Source organism: Ornithorhynchus anatinus, chromosome 8 (assembly GCF_004115215.2).
Source record: "Ornithorhynchus anatinus isolate Pmale09 chromosome 8, mOrnAna1.pri.v4, whole genome shotgun sequence".
Taxonomy (NCBI): domain Eukaryota; kingdom Metazoa; phylum Chordata; class Mammalia; order Monotremata; family Ornithorhynchidae; genus Ornithorhynchus; species Ornithorhynchus anatinus.
In genome coordinates, this window is record NC_041735.1 from 39,740,473 (window position 1) to 39,754,622 (window position 14,150).

General features: G+C 41.9%; 1 protein-coding gene across 3 annotated transcripts in view; it reads right to left on the reverse strand.

The window, feature by feature from the left end:
* Positions 1–4,342: 4,342 nt before the first annotated feature.
* The window catches only part of NEK11 (NIMA related kinase 11), a 160,292-nt gene continuing 150,484 nt past the window's right edge, over positions 4,343–14,150 (reverse strand). For all 3 annotated transcript variants that reach the window (XM_029070653.2, XM_029070654.2, XM_029070650.2), the window contains one exon: positions 4,343–4,618. In XM_029070653.2, coding sequence (XP_028926486.1) covers positions 4,402–4,618 — 217 coding nt within the window. In that variant the 3' untranslated portion in view covers positions 4,343–4,401. The remainder of the gene's footprint in view (positions 4,619–14,150) is intronic.

Genomic DNA, 14,150 nt, shown 5'->3' on the forward strand with positions numbered 1-14,150 from the left:
TAAATATCTAACTTCTGCAAACAGTGTGTCCGTGATCTACCTCTGATAGCTAATCCCAACGCAAAACAAACAGCTTCCCAAGCAAAGTGAGAGGGAAAAGTTTTGCTTTGTACCTGGCTCCGGGAGCTGCTGCTGCTGCTGCTGCTTCTAAAGTGGGGGAGCCTTTCAAGCTGCAGAGAGGCGTTGCTCACACAGCTGCAGGTAATGAGAAACTCCCCTGCAGGTGTGCTACTGTCTGGGCCCCTCGGAGGAGCCGAAAGGTGACTGCAGATCAAAGAGCACGAGGATCTTGATCATTCTTTTTGCCCCAGCAGTTCAGGGTTGTCTGGCATCCCATAGCTCAACCATTTTATCCCTGACCTTAAGGCCCTGAGCTTTTGTGTCTCCTCTTAAACCGTGAACCTGTCCAGGAAAAAAAAAAAAGAGATACATTTCTCTGTATTGGGAGAAAAAGAAAAAATCAAGGCGGTGCTCAAAATCAATGAACGTAACAGGTTAGGGGAGGTACAATCCTGTAAAAAACCAAAAATTAACTTTCCCTGGATGGTAGGCGCTCCTCTGCTGGTATGAGGGAAGAGGAAAGTCTGCTGAATGAGAGGTAGTGGATCGAGGTGTTGATTCTCAAAGGGGCGGCTTGTCAAAAAAGAAAAAACAAAACAAAACACCGGGTTTCCCCGCCCCTCCCCCAGAAATACTCCAACTGAGGAAAATGAAAACCCACAGTGGGTAAAGAGATTCAAAGCTTAAGATGTGAATGTCAGTAGGTTTGATAATAATAATAATAATAATGTTGGTATTTGTTAAGTGCTTACTATGTGCAGAGCACTGTTCTAAGCGCAGGGGCAGATACAGGGTAATCAGGTTATCCCACTTGAGGCTCACAGTTAATCCCCATTTTACAGATGAACTGAGGCCCAGAGAAGTGAAGTGACTTGCCCACAGTCACACAGCTGACAAGTGGCAGAGCCGGAATTCGAACCCATGACCCCTGAGTCCCAAGCCCAGGATCTTTCCACTGAGCCACGCTGCTTCTTAGGACAGGGATGGAGGACAGCTTAGAATGCCAGACTGTAAAAGGAAACGAAGTAAACTAGTTGTAAGTAATAATCAATATAATTTCCAGGTGAAGGGACCAGTCATCAGAACTTGCTTCCCCACTCCTGGGCCCTGGGGTCTATCCGATTGCTCTGCTTTGCTTTCTGGAGATGAGAGAAGAGAGAGCAACTGATTGCTATTCATATTTCAGTAGTTTGACTTCCCAGCAATCACCTTTCTCAGTTAAAGGGAAGTATTCTCCAGGGTTAACTGCAACCAGTAGGAAGCATTTTGAAGGAAGAAGGGAAAAACAAACCAGACTATTTCAAGACCATAGCTCTCAAGGCCAAAGCCTCCTATTCTAATGGTGGTTCTAATCCCAGATCCACGACTTGTCTGCTGGATGACCTTGGGCACATCACTTAATTTCTCTGTGCCTCAGATTCCTCATTTGTAAAATGGGGATTGAGCCTGTGAGCCCCAAATGAGACATGGATTAAGTCCAACTTCATTAGCTTGTGTCTACCCCAGTGTTGGGCACAGTGCCTGGCATATTTGTAAGTGCTTAGCAAATACCATAAAAATAAAATTTCATCTGCAAAGCAAAGAGGTGGGGTATTTTATTTTGATCATTTCACCAAGACACAATTTACTGCATAGGGAAAGATATTAAAGTGAATCTCAAATTCCATACTAACAGAGAAAGACGAAAAAAGAGTAGAAGATGATCTGAGGGTAAACCGAGGATTGCGGGAAGGCAATCTTAGGGCCCTTCCAGCTTAAATGATCAATTTCTATAAAATGTTTTTTGAAAACTAAGAAAAAGGTTTGTGACACTACCTGCTACTTTGTAACGATGAGTGTCATTATTTCTTCCCGGGAACAGCAATCCTGATTGCCCAGCATTTGGCCTGAAGATCCAATTTTTCCAGTATTTGCAAAAGTATCACTACAAGATAGGACACCAAGGGGTTGTCAGAATGGTCCTTTAGAGCAGTATCACAGGGAAAGGAAGGGTAAGGTGAGGAATCATCTCCATTCCCTGTGTATAGAGGATGTGTTGAACAATAGCAGCCCTCCCGAGCATCCCTATATACAGCTGCCTCAAAAATGATTGAGAAGAGGGTTATTAAAATACCATGCTTATCTCTTCAGTTGGACTGAACACCTGAACCGTGTGGCTAGCTTTCTACTGAAAAAGGACTAGGCAATTTATTGGTTCTGTTGAGGCCTCTGGTACAGATGTTTCGTGAGTACAGGTCTTATACACCAAAATGCCACATTAGAAGCACGGATATACCCACCCATATAAAAATAGACAGATACACACACAAATACCACTTACCCTCAGTTCCCCTCCCCCACTCTTTCTGGCCTGGAACCCGGCTCTATTTCCTTCTGTCAGACGAGAGTTGGCAGTCCAATCGTTCCTGAAAAAGAATGTATTTCTTGCCGGGCTGCCCAGGCTTTAATTTGTCTGCCTTCTTTATCCAGCTCTAGTCAAGACATTGATAGCCAGGCTCCTTATCAATGGTTTGTTCGTAATAGAGGAAGAGCCCGTTGCCAAAGTCCCAACTTCAAAGACATTAAATAATTGAGTCCCAGTCCTTCTTTTGTGGGCTGTATCTCTTCATCACCTAAAAATAGCTAGAGGCATTATAGAAGTGTAACTAGGAGGCAGAAAGGTCAACTGTTGTATGTATATGTGTGTGTACTTTCTTTTTTTAAAAATAAAGTTGCAGGGCAGTGGAACACCTTTCCATCTGTAACTCTTTCCCAACTAGCTGTTTCTCAGTGCTAGAGCTGAACAGCAACCATGTAAACAATCTACTCCCTTGCTGTTCAGCTAGTCATAAATACCCATACCAGAGTCTCTCTGGAAATAAGACTGTGTACGGCTTGGGAAGAAAATACTTTTCCAATGGCAGCAATAAAAGGTAATTTTCTTTGAGTTATCTTAAACCCTTACTTCCCTAGCATGTAAAATGAAGCTGTAAATTGGAGTAACCTTTGTTTGCCAAGCAGGATGCCGAGGTGGAAATAGTGTTTCTTTTCTCTTCTTTCCTTTAAGCTTGATGTGGGATGCATCATTAATCCCAGGAAGATGTTTCCAGGTTTACCGCTGCCCTCCTGTAAACATGTTAAAAAGCGATGAAGAATGATGCATCGTTCTTCTGGGACATATTTATCTACTTATGAAAGGAATTAAGAGTCCACCTAACTACCCAGCTATTCCAGAGACTTGCTCTATATTTCTTGTAATAGTACGCCTTTTGTTCCTCTGAACCTCTGACATAAGACTCTTCGGCAAGGCGAGTCCAAAACTTTTTCAGCAATCCAGATATTATGCTCTTTCCTTTTTCAATTGCAGCCCACAGGGGAGTCGTGGGACAGGAAGCTAGTGCCAGGCTTTTAAAGCACTGTAAGATTCAACTTTGAAACAAGAGGGCAACTTGTTCATCAGTGTAGAAACATCTGAGGTAATGGGAAACTCTAATTCTCACTCTTAAACTGCAGAGTCCTTGGAGGACTCCCCAAGAGCCAGGAGCAAAGTGGGAACGGAACTCCCCACATTTCTGAGGGGTTTGGAGTTCCTCCCATCTCCAGTGAAGTGGTGGAGAGTTTTGCTCCGCTCCACAGCCCGCACCGGGAGTCCAGGGGATGGGACGATGGGGCAGAGTCAAGAGTCTCTGGCCCTCGGGGGGTTCAGGCAATTCTTCAAGTATTGATCTAGCACCTTGAGTGAGGTAGTATTATTCTAAATTGGCAAGAGGTGATATTTCTGTAAACTGGGGGCTGGACTAGATGACCTCTTGAGGTCCTTTCCAGCTCTCATTCTTAGATCATTTCCAAAGTTGTGTAGCCCCACGGGACAACAGTAGGATTGTTGATAGGAAGGTGGAGAAGCCAGAGCTCTCGCTGAAAGCCAGAAGCCCTGGGTCCCAGCCTCAGTTGGCAGCCGGATTTCTTCTTTGTACCTTAGTTTCTCCAACAGGAAAAAAAAAACACCCAAAACAACCAACAAACAAAAAACAGTGCTTGCCACCCATCGATGTCACGGGGATGTTTTCAGGAGGAAAGGACATCGTTTCTAATGGAGAAAGAAAAGTAGAAAGGATTATTTTTCTAGCAACACTAGTGAAGGACAGTTATTTAGCTGGAGCCCTAGAATTTAAATGCTGATTGGATTTCTTTCTCTCCGTTAAGACACAGTAAGATATGCGGTGAACCCTCAAACCAAGGCTTACTGTTCCTACTGAAGTGAGCAGGCAAATGGGGACTTCAGCAATATCTTCCTTTCCCATAACACAGTACAATCATATGTTTATTAGTATCACACCCTTGATTACATGCCAGTTCTGCTAATTAAAGAAGGCTCTGCATCACTGGGTCCTCTCCTCCGGCAAGCAGCAGCTCCTCAAAGTAAAGGAGCTGGTCCACCTCGAAACAGTCACTCGCCCGCGGCACTAGTTTCTCCAGAGACTCCCTGATCTCATCTTCACTTGTAGTTTGTTGTCTTGCCCCTTTGAGATAACCATAGACCTTCTCGAATACTTCTGCTCCCAGCTTCTGGATGGCTGATCTATAAATTAAAAAAAAATAGAAAAGAAGAAATTTTGCTGTCAATGAACATGTGTACTGGTAGGCACTGAGTACCTACTGAGTGCAGTACCCTGTACTGAGTACTTGGGAAGTACAGAAGGCACTCTTTCTTCCCACTACCGCCCAGATTGCAATTCGTTCCTCTAATGCCAACCTACTCACTGTGCCCCACTATCATCTTTCTCGTTGTCCACCACTCGCTCACCCCCTCTCCTGACTTAGAACTCCCTTTCCCTTTCTATCTGACAGACCATCATGTTCCCGATCTTCAAAACCCTACTAAAATCACATCCTCAACAGGAAACCTTCCCTAACTCTCCACTCCATTTTCCCTTCTTCTGCGTCACCTATGCACCTACGTACATACAGAGGAATACCTATATGCAAATCTTTAAACTCAGTTGTTTCCCCCTACCTATAATTTATTTTGGGGGGAATCCCCTGTTAGACTGTAAATGCCTTGAGAGCAGGAATTCTATATACTTAACTACTGAACTCTCCCAAGTGCTCAGTACTATGCTCGCCCCACAGTAAGCCCTCAATTAAAATCGACTGATTAGACAAAAGTACTAGACACTCCCTGCCCACAAGGAGTTTATACTCTAACAGGGCACAGAATTACCCAATATTTACATATATTTATATATATGTATATATATTGCCAAAGGGTTAACATCAAGGGAAGTGAAAATTGGTGAGGAAAAGCTTGTTGGAAAAGGTGGGGTTTCAGAAGGGCTTTGAAGGTGGGCAGGGCTGAGGTTTATGGTCAGAGTCCTTGAAGGGAGAGAGCAGGGGGGCCACATACAGGGGCCCCATAAAGTTCATTTTTTACCATAAATGGTGATGGGTACTAAGCACCCAGTCCCAAGTAGCCATTATACAAGCTGCACCAGTCTGGAAAAGAACCACTGATGATACACTACCCCAAAATAGTGTATGAAAGTGGAGAGGGACCCCAAAGGGTAATGGTGACCAATAAAATGGTGTGGAAAGTTGCCAGGGCTTAGGCTCTACAGTACCCAAAATGAGGAAAATATTGCTTTCTTCTAAGTAACAGGCACACTCAAGATACAATTCAGTTGTCTGGCATGACCATGGCTCATCTCTGTTTTAGAGGTTCAATCTACTCCTGATAGAACTAAGACCGAGAAAGGTATATTAAAGTAAGGCCAATTATGAACAGCTAAAGAAGGGCACAATTAGGTACTTCATAATAGTAGTATTTGTTAAGTGCTTCCTATGCACTGCCAAGCCCTTCCCTTTACATACCCCTGCAAAATTCCTGACACGGTCTCTCCCTGTAGCTGAGAAAGGTTCAGCAATTGAGGAGCGGCATGGCCTAGTGGAAAGAGCAAGGGTCTAGGAATCAGAGCACCTGTGATCTAATTCCTGCTCCGCCACTTGCCTGCTGTGTGACCTTGGACAAATCACTTAACTTCTCTGTGCCTTAGCTTCCTCATCTATAAACTGGGTAATGGATTGTGTCCAACCTGATTAGCTTATATCTACCCCGGTGCTTGACACATAGTAAACGCTTAACATAATAATGATAACAGTAAGGATAATACTGTAAGGGGGAAGATGTGAGATTGCTGGGGGGAGGGAGGGAAGAAATTTGGCAGAGAAGTTAGAAAGGTTGGAGATACTCTGAGGATTTATCAGGTAGGAATTTGGGATGAGGGAGCTTGAAATGCCTTTTTTCATTTTTGGATGTTTTATATACATGTAACAACTGTCTCAAGAAGGAGTTTCAGGAAATCACACTTTTCAAACTACTTTTCTTCACTACATACAGAGAATGAGACATAAAAATGGAGTGTCTTCTTTTTTAAGCAACTGTATTTGCAAGTATGAGATACTCTGTGAAAACAAAGACAAGCTAGACATACTCTTAAAGAGTCTAAATAATTACCTATATATGTGTATATATAATGATGATGATAATGGTATTTGTTAAGCGATATGTACCAGGCACTGTATTAAGCACGGGGGCGGATACAAGTCAATCGGTCTCACAGTCTCGATTCCCCGTTTTCCAGATAAGGTATCTGAGGCTCTGCCAATTGTTTGCAGTGTGACCTTGGGAAAGTCATTTATCTTTCCTGTGCCTCAGATTCCTCAACTGTAAAATGAGGATTTCATACCTGCTCCCCCTTCTACTTATCTTTCGAGTCCTGTGTGGGAAAGGGACTTTGTCCAACCTGATTAACTTGTATCTTCCTCAGCACTTAGAACAGTACTTGATACACAGTAAGTGTTGAACAAATACAATGATAATAATAATACTAATGTGTGGCTAAGGAAGTAGGGATAAGTCTCTTCCACTTCGTTTTAAAAATCAGGTGAAAACCGAAAAACAAAATAAAGAACACATACAGTTGTCCTTCATACAACTAGACAGACTACAGCTGGAAAACAGAAGTAGCATCTGAACAGAGTGTTTTCTACATTTGATCCAGGAGCTGGTTTGTTTACTGCAAAAAATAATTTTACCTACGAATTTTCTCAGCATATATCAATCATACTTCAAATAAATCAAATTTTTGAGCACTTACTGGGTGCAAAGTACACTTTCTCTTCCTAAGTAAAAGGTAAAGTACTTGCTGAGCCTCTCTGCTCTCTCCTTTTTTATTCCCAAGTGCACTTTGAAGAAATTTTCATTAACATTGACAATTTGCAAGGAGCTTTTTAAATTCCCTTTTGGTCCATCTAGTTTTCTGTATGTACTTTAACCTGCCATTTTTGCCGATTCTCACTCAGGGGAGTTCGCCATTTTAAAAGACTGCATTTTTATTTTAATGACCTCTTTAACTTGGTCAATTAGGAATGCTCGATTTATGTTTGAGCACCTGTTTGGGTTCTTTATTTGGGACAGAGTGCCTGAACCTCTAAAAAGACTTTTAAAGAACCTCCAGTCTTCTTGTAGGCTTTTTGTTTGTATGGCTATTCCTTCCTAATTTTCCTCTATGTTTGAAATCTGTCATAGTTTCCCCCTTCTAAAATAATAATCGAATTGCAACTGTTTTTACCTTTCTCCCCTAATAAGAAAGTTAAATTTAGTTGTGTTTTCGCTATTGCAAAGTGGCTCTCCCTCACACTTCGCTGCATCAGGAAGGATATTCAACTCAGAATTCAATCTAGTTTATTCTCTTTCCCTATGGATTCTAGGACTAATTTTTCCAGAAAACCATCTTCTATCCAGTCCCCCAACCTTACCTTTCACATCTGTCCTGATGAGTTATTCAGTCAATCTATTTCAGGATAATAGAATTCTCTATTACTATTGACTAGTGGGATGGATCAGAAGAGAAAATGAATGACTCCACTTGTGAAGCTTCCCCAGTCTCATCTAACATTTCTTGTTCATTTTCTGAGTTCTAGTCAGGTGGTTTATAATCCTTCTACAGTATTTTTGTTGCTTAAATCATGTTTTTAATCACAAAAAGTACAAGGTACTCCTGATAGCTGGTAAGACTTTTTTTGTTCTAACCGCTCATATACCCTACACTTCCAACTGCCTCCCACCCCCCAAATAGAGCATACAATTAATAACTGTGCTATTTCTTAAGCAGTTACTATGTGCCAAGCACTGTTCTAAGCTCTGGAGTAGATAAAAGCTAATCAGGTTGGATACCGTCCTTGTCCCACATGGGGGCTCCCAGTCTAAGTAAGAGGGAGTAGGATTTAATCCCCATTTTACAGATGAAGTAACTGAGGCAGAGAAAAGTTAAATGACATGTCCAAGGTCCTACAGCAGACATGTGGCAGAGGTGGGATTAGATTTTAGGTCTTAGGTCTTCTAACTCCCAGGCCTTTGCTCTTTTCACCAGGCCACACTGCTTCTCATAAAGACTGGCAGCCCTTACTTTCACTTCACCAATTTTATGTTTTAGGTTTCTGTATCTTCAGTTCAGAATTACAGGCAATGTTTCTGATTTTTTCTTAAGTGGGCAGCTAGCTCAAAACTGCAACAAAGAATCTGCAAACTAGTGGTAGAAAATGATTTCGGGCTATCCCTTGGGAAGCATTTTAAACTCAACAAGCTAGAAACATCACTTAAAATCATGGAATCAGAAGGCTGAAAGATGAAGACTTTGGTGAGGAGGCTGCTAGTAGCCCAGTTGTAATATGAACAGGAAAACCATGACAGTGGTTGTTCGTATGGAGAGGAAGGGGCATATCTGGGAAATGTTTTTGAGGAAGAGTCGGCAGGACTAAGTGCTTGATTGCATATAAATCCTGAAAGACGGGGAGGAGTTGAGGGTGACCCAAAAGTTGCACGCTTCTGGAACACGGTCCTTTTATTGACAGAGATGGGAAAGTTGGATGGAGGAGAAGGTTGAAAGGTGAAGATGAGAATTTCAGTTACATGTTGGGGTTGAAACCCTGGTGGGACATCCATCTGAGATCTCCTGGAAGTACGATGAAATGCAGGCTAGGATAATTAGGGACAGGTCAGGGCTCGAGTGGTAGATTTGGGAGTCATCTACATAGAGACAGTCGCTGAAAAGATGTGAGTGGATAAGTCTAGAACGATAAGAATAGGAGCTTTATAGATACCCACAGTTATGGGGTGAGAGATGGAGTAGGAACCAGTAGAAGAACCAGAGAAGAAGAGCAGTGTGTACAGGCATTAGCTATACAAAATACTTGGGAAACCCACAGTGGGCAGGTTAGGAACTGGACCTGAGCTCTGCAGCTATCTTTTATTTCTGCTATTCTGCATAAAGAATAGGTCAATCCTGCCATAAACCCAAATACACATAAAATCATTCATTTTAGGAAGCGAGGGAAATGATGGATGCCAAGAGGCTGTCTTAAAAATACCACAGTGTGAATTTATTCTGACACGTGGAAAGTAAACTGTAATATTCAGCCAATGATATCTTCTGAAGTTTATGGAATTTGCAGATAGAAAACTCTATTTAAAGGAAATACATTGGTCCTATCTAACGGCCTACGCCTGTTCTTAGCGATGCCTGGTTTCAGCACTTGTCTCTGCTTTTTTGATAAAACACGATAAGATACAAGAGATATTATGAAAATATTGTTAGCTGGAAAAGAATCACAGTGAGGACTTGACATATGAGTAATTTTTTTCATTCATTTCCTCTTCTGATCCATCCCTTTCTTTCCAGTTAGCTACTGGACTCAAGGGGCTCCCTTCTAGTGCTTGAAAAATCTGTGAAGGGAGAAGATGGATGTTTCCTAACTAGCAGGCTAGCTTTCTGACCACACAAAGTTAATCTAAATAAAAGCTCATCTGATTTTCCCCTAAATCCTAAGTCCTAAGTTAAAACACATCTTGAAACATCGAGCCGTTTTTGGAACCAGGGCCACAGAGTACACATTTAGGTCACTTCAGCAGCTATGGGGGGCTGAAAACATTAGCTTGGCTTCTTGAGTATGTAACTCACTCATGATGAAGGCCATTATATTATCCAGCCAACTCTGGTGTATCTAATACCAAATGTACACAATTTCAGATAACCCCATTAGACAAAAAAACTGCTTGGGGGTAGAGTCCACGTTGTCTCCTTTTATTGTATGTTTCCAAATACCTAGTACACTGCTCTACAAAGAATTGAGAAGAAGCGTGGTCTAGAGGAAGGAGTCCGGACCTGGGAGTCAGAAGGACCTGGATTCTCATCCCGACACTAACACTTGTCTGCTGTGTGTGACCTTGGGCAAGTCACTTCATTTCTCTGTGCCTCAGTTACCTCATCTGTAGGATGGGAATTAAGGCTCTGAGCCCAGTGTGGGACACGGACTGCGTCCAACCTGATTAGCTCCATCTACCCCAGCATTTAGTTCGGTACCTGGCACACAGTAATCGCTTAATACCATAAAAAAAACATTGTGCACTTTTGTACATATTTGAGGTTTTAATATATGCATTCAAGTGTTCATTGCTCCTTTTGTGACCCCTAAATCTGGTGGTGGGAGGCAAGTAAAAACTAACTTGCCTTCAGTGGAAATATGGAAATGAAATTGGGCAGAGAAAGCCTGGATCCCATTTCTAATTCCAGGGTGATATCTAGGTTTCTCTGAAAATCAATTCTGGGTTAGAAATGGGATTCAGGTAGCCCTTGCTTTACAGGAGACCCCAAATATTGACTTGAAAATTGCTTGCTATATAGTGATCAGGGTCCAGGATTTCTTTGATAAATGCTAAAGCTAAACAGTTTGAGACCTGCATAGCTATAAACATATATACTTGTCCACAGTTGAAGGTGACACCAATATGATAAAGTTTATCTGTATAAGTGCAGCCCAAAAGGCCAATTTAGGACCCAGAGTTCCAGGCTCCATAGTGCTCAAACAAAGATTAGCTCCCTTTTGCTGTCATTACTGTTGGTCTTATAATTCTCTCAAGTCTTCTGCTCAAAAAGAGCCACCACTTTCTCGATTAGAGCCGGTCTGGTCTGCCAGTCACAATTCTATCCCTCAGTTCCAGGTGTGAAACTGTTTGAGTGTGCTTTAATGTGTTCTTTAAAAGCTTTTAGTCTATGCCCCTAGGTTTTGGGTGCCCCCTTGTAGCTCACCGTTCAACAGTTGTTTGGGTGTCCTATGGTCATTCATTCCTTTAATCTACATCCCCCGGCCTACCCTCTCTCCTTCTCTGCAATCTCACATTTTCTCCTGCCTTCAGGACATCTCCACCTGTATGTCCTGGGATACACAGCTTCCCATTTGAGAAATAACTAAGATAACATTCCTGCGACTGAGACGGTTGGAATATGACCTGTTTTTGGCCTATCAATAGCTTTACTCTGTATCCCAGTGGACGGCAACCACTTCAGTGACACTACTCAGATAGTCCCTGTCTCCCACGTATGCTAAGTATGGCAGAAATCAGCACCTGAAGAAATTTTTAGTGGTATGTGAATTTTCTCCCCTTACCCAATAACAAGCAACAACATTTTTTGAGAGACACATACACACATGAAAGAGGTGTTTTAAACAATCTTCTTGAAATATAACATTTCCCTCAGCAAAATAAAACCCAATAATGGTCCAACGCACACCAGCGAAGTGCCAAGGCTTAAGAAAATGAAATAAAATGGAAGTGCACATGTAGTTCTGGTCAGTATCAAGATTTTCATCAGGGTGTTTCTAAGGGCAATAACTGACACTTAATTTGGCAGGAAAATCAGAATAGTAAATCAGGCTGTTGGGTAACTAAAATGAAAAAAAAAAGTAAAGTTCTTGCTTGGCATTATTTTTCTTTTGTTTTTACAGATTTGGAGTTCAGAACTTGGGAATATTGGACATTCATGGCTATTGGACATGAGCTCACTAGATTGTGAGCTTCTCGTGGGCAGGGAATATGTCTACCAATTCTACTGTACTGTACTGAGAAGCAGTGTGGCTCAGTGGAAAGAGCCTGGGCTTTGGAGTCAGAGGTCATGAGTTCTAATCCCGGCTCTGCCACTTGCCAGCTGTGTGACTTTGGGCAAGTCACTTAACTTCTCTGTACCTCAGTTACCTCACATGTAAAATGGGGATTAAGACTGTGAGCCCCATGTGGGATAACATGATCACCTTGTATTCCACCCCGTGCTTAGAACAGTGCTTTTGCACATAGTAAGTGCTTAACAAATGTCATTATTATTATTAGTCGCCCAAGTGCTTAGGACAGTGCTGCACAGTAAGCACTCAACAAATACCAATGACGGATTGATGTGCCAAAAGAAACCAAATCTGATTGGAGAAGTAAAAGGGGAAACAACAGTGAGTGAAATGAATGACCAAGTGCTGCAATTTCTCTCCCTGACTGGGTCCCAGAATTCAAGATTTCCCTAAAATTTTGACCAAAGAATTACGGAAAAATGCACAAGAGTAAACTGGCAGAATTAGTAAGAAGTGCTGACCAGAAAAACGTATTTGTAAAAGAGGCATTTAACAGTTCTCCACAGAAGATACTGAAAAACATGGAAGAATGCTCCGAAGCTATCACTGAATAACTTTTGTTCTATATTAGGGTGGCTAATATAGAATTAGAATTGTCATGCCAGGAATCCAAACTCTAATTAAATATTGTACCATTCTAGTTTCTCCAACCTCAGATGCTGGTGTGTTGGATCCAGACATTGTGCTGCTTCCCAAAAAAGCTTCCAGAGCTTATCCCTGTGAAGGTTTATGGCTCTGCCGTATCACCTGAGTGACAATCTGCAAAACTGTATTTCCTTATTTTTCTAACCTATTTCAGCAACTGGCTGGCCTAAACTTGGGGACGATTTGAGCTGTGGGGAAAAAGGGGAAATTATTAATATTAGCATTTCCTCTCGATACCATGCTGCGCAGTTGAAAGGCTACTGGACTGGAGGAGAGAAGAAGACTGTTTATTTCTGGTTCTGTCACTGATTTCCTTGGTGACACTGGGTAAATAACTAAATATAGCTAAGCCTCATTTTCCTCAAATATAAAATGAGATGGTAATATCACCCCTACCATCTAGCATGGCTTGTTGTGAGAAGGTGGGAGCATACATTTACATATGAAACATTCACCAGTTTTTCCTGCAGGGAGGGAGGGAGAGTTTTCAAACTTGAAAGAGAAGGCAGAAAAAGGGCACAAGCAGAGAGGACAGAAAAAATGTTTTAACAGAACAGCCTGGTTGGCAGAGATCAGAAGAGAGACTGCTCTGTGAAGACGGGGATACCAAGGGGCACTTTTGAAAACAGGACAGATACATCAAGGGACCATCTTTACATGCAAACTAGGTGAAAGTGTCAGTTTTGCATCTCTCTTTTCAGTCACATCCACAGGATTTTAGATCAATAGCATTCTCTCTGAAAATTAAGACCAGAGGTGCGTAACTGTGTGTGTGGATTCCAACGTCAACTAAACGGTGGAATTTACTAAGTGCTCACTATGGGCAGAGACCAGTAGAATTAGCAGACCTGTTCCCTGCTCGCAGAATATTTCATTACCCGCAGCAAAAATATATAAGATCTGTGAGTGCTCAATGTCGGATGCTATGTAAACGTAAGTCAAGATATTAATGTATTTACAGACGAGCCTTTGCTAAAACTTGTTTATAATGTCTCTTGAAGACCTCATGAAATATATTTGGTAGGTGAGAAGTCAGTGAGGTCAGACAGAGTTTTGGGTCAGGCTTGGGGAGCACTGGCATTATCAGGGACTCTCTTCTCCACCCCCACTAGAAAGGGGAAGCAGACCTAAGATCCTGGGAGATTACATCTGATTTACATTCTGGGAAGAACAGGAATTAGACCTTGAGACTTTCTGTTGAATCACAAAGAAGAGTCAGGCTGCTCTCATGAGAAGTTCACTGCCTTTTCAATTTATGAATTGTAAAAATAAATGATTATGATTTCCTTCTGGTTCTCTCCCATTAAACAGGGTATCATAAAATGTGGCTGCCCCAAAGATTTCCTTGCTAAATGGTACTTTAATTGTTAAATTTAATTTTTCAGAAGCCAATCTCATTGTAGCTTGGATGAAGCAGGCCAGAAGCAGAAATATAATTCATAATCAAACAAAAT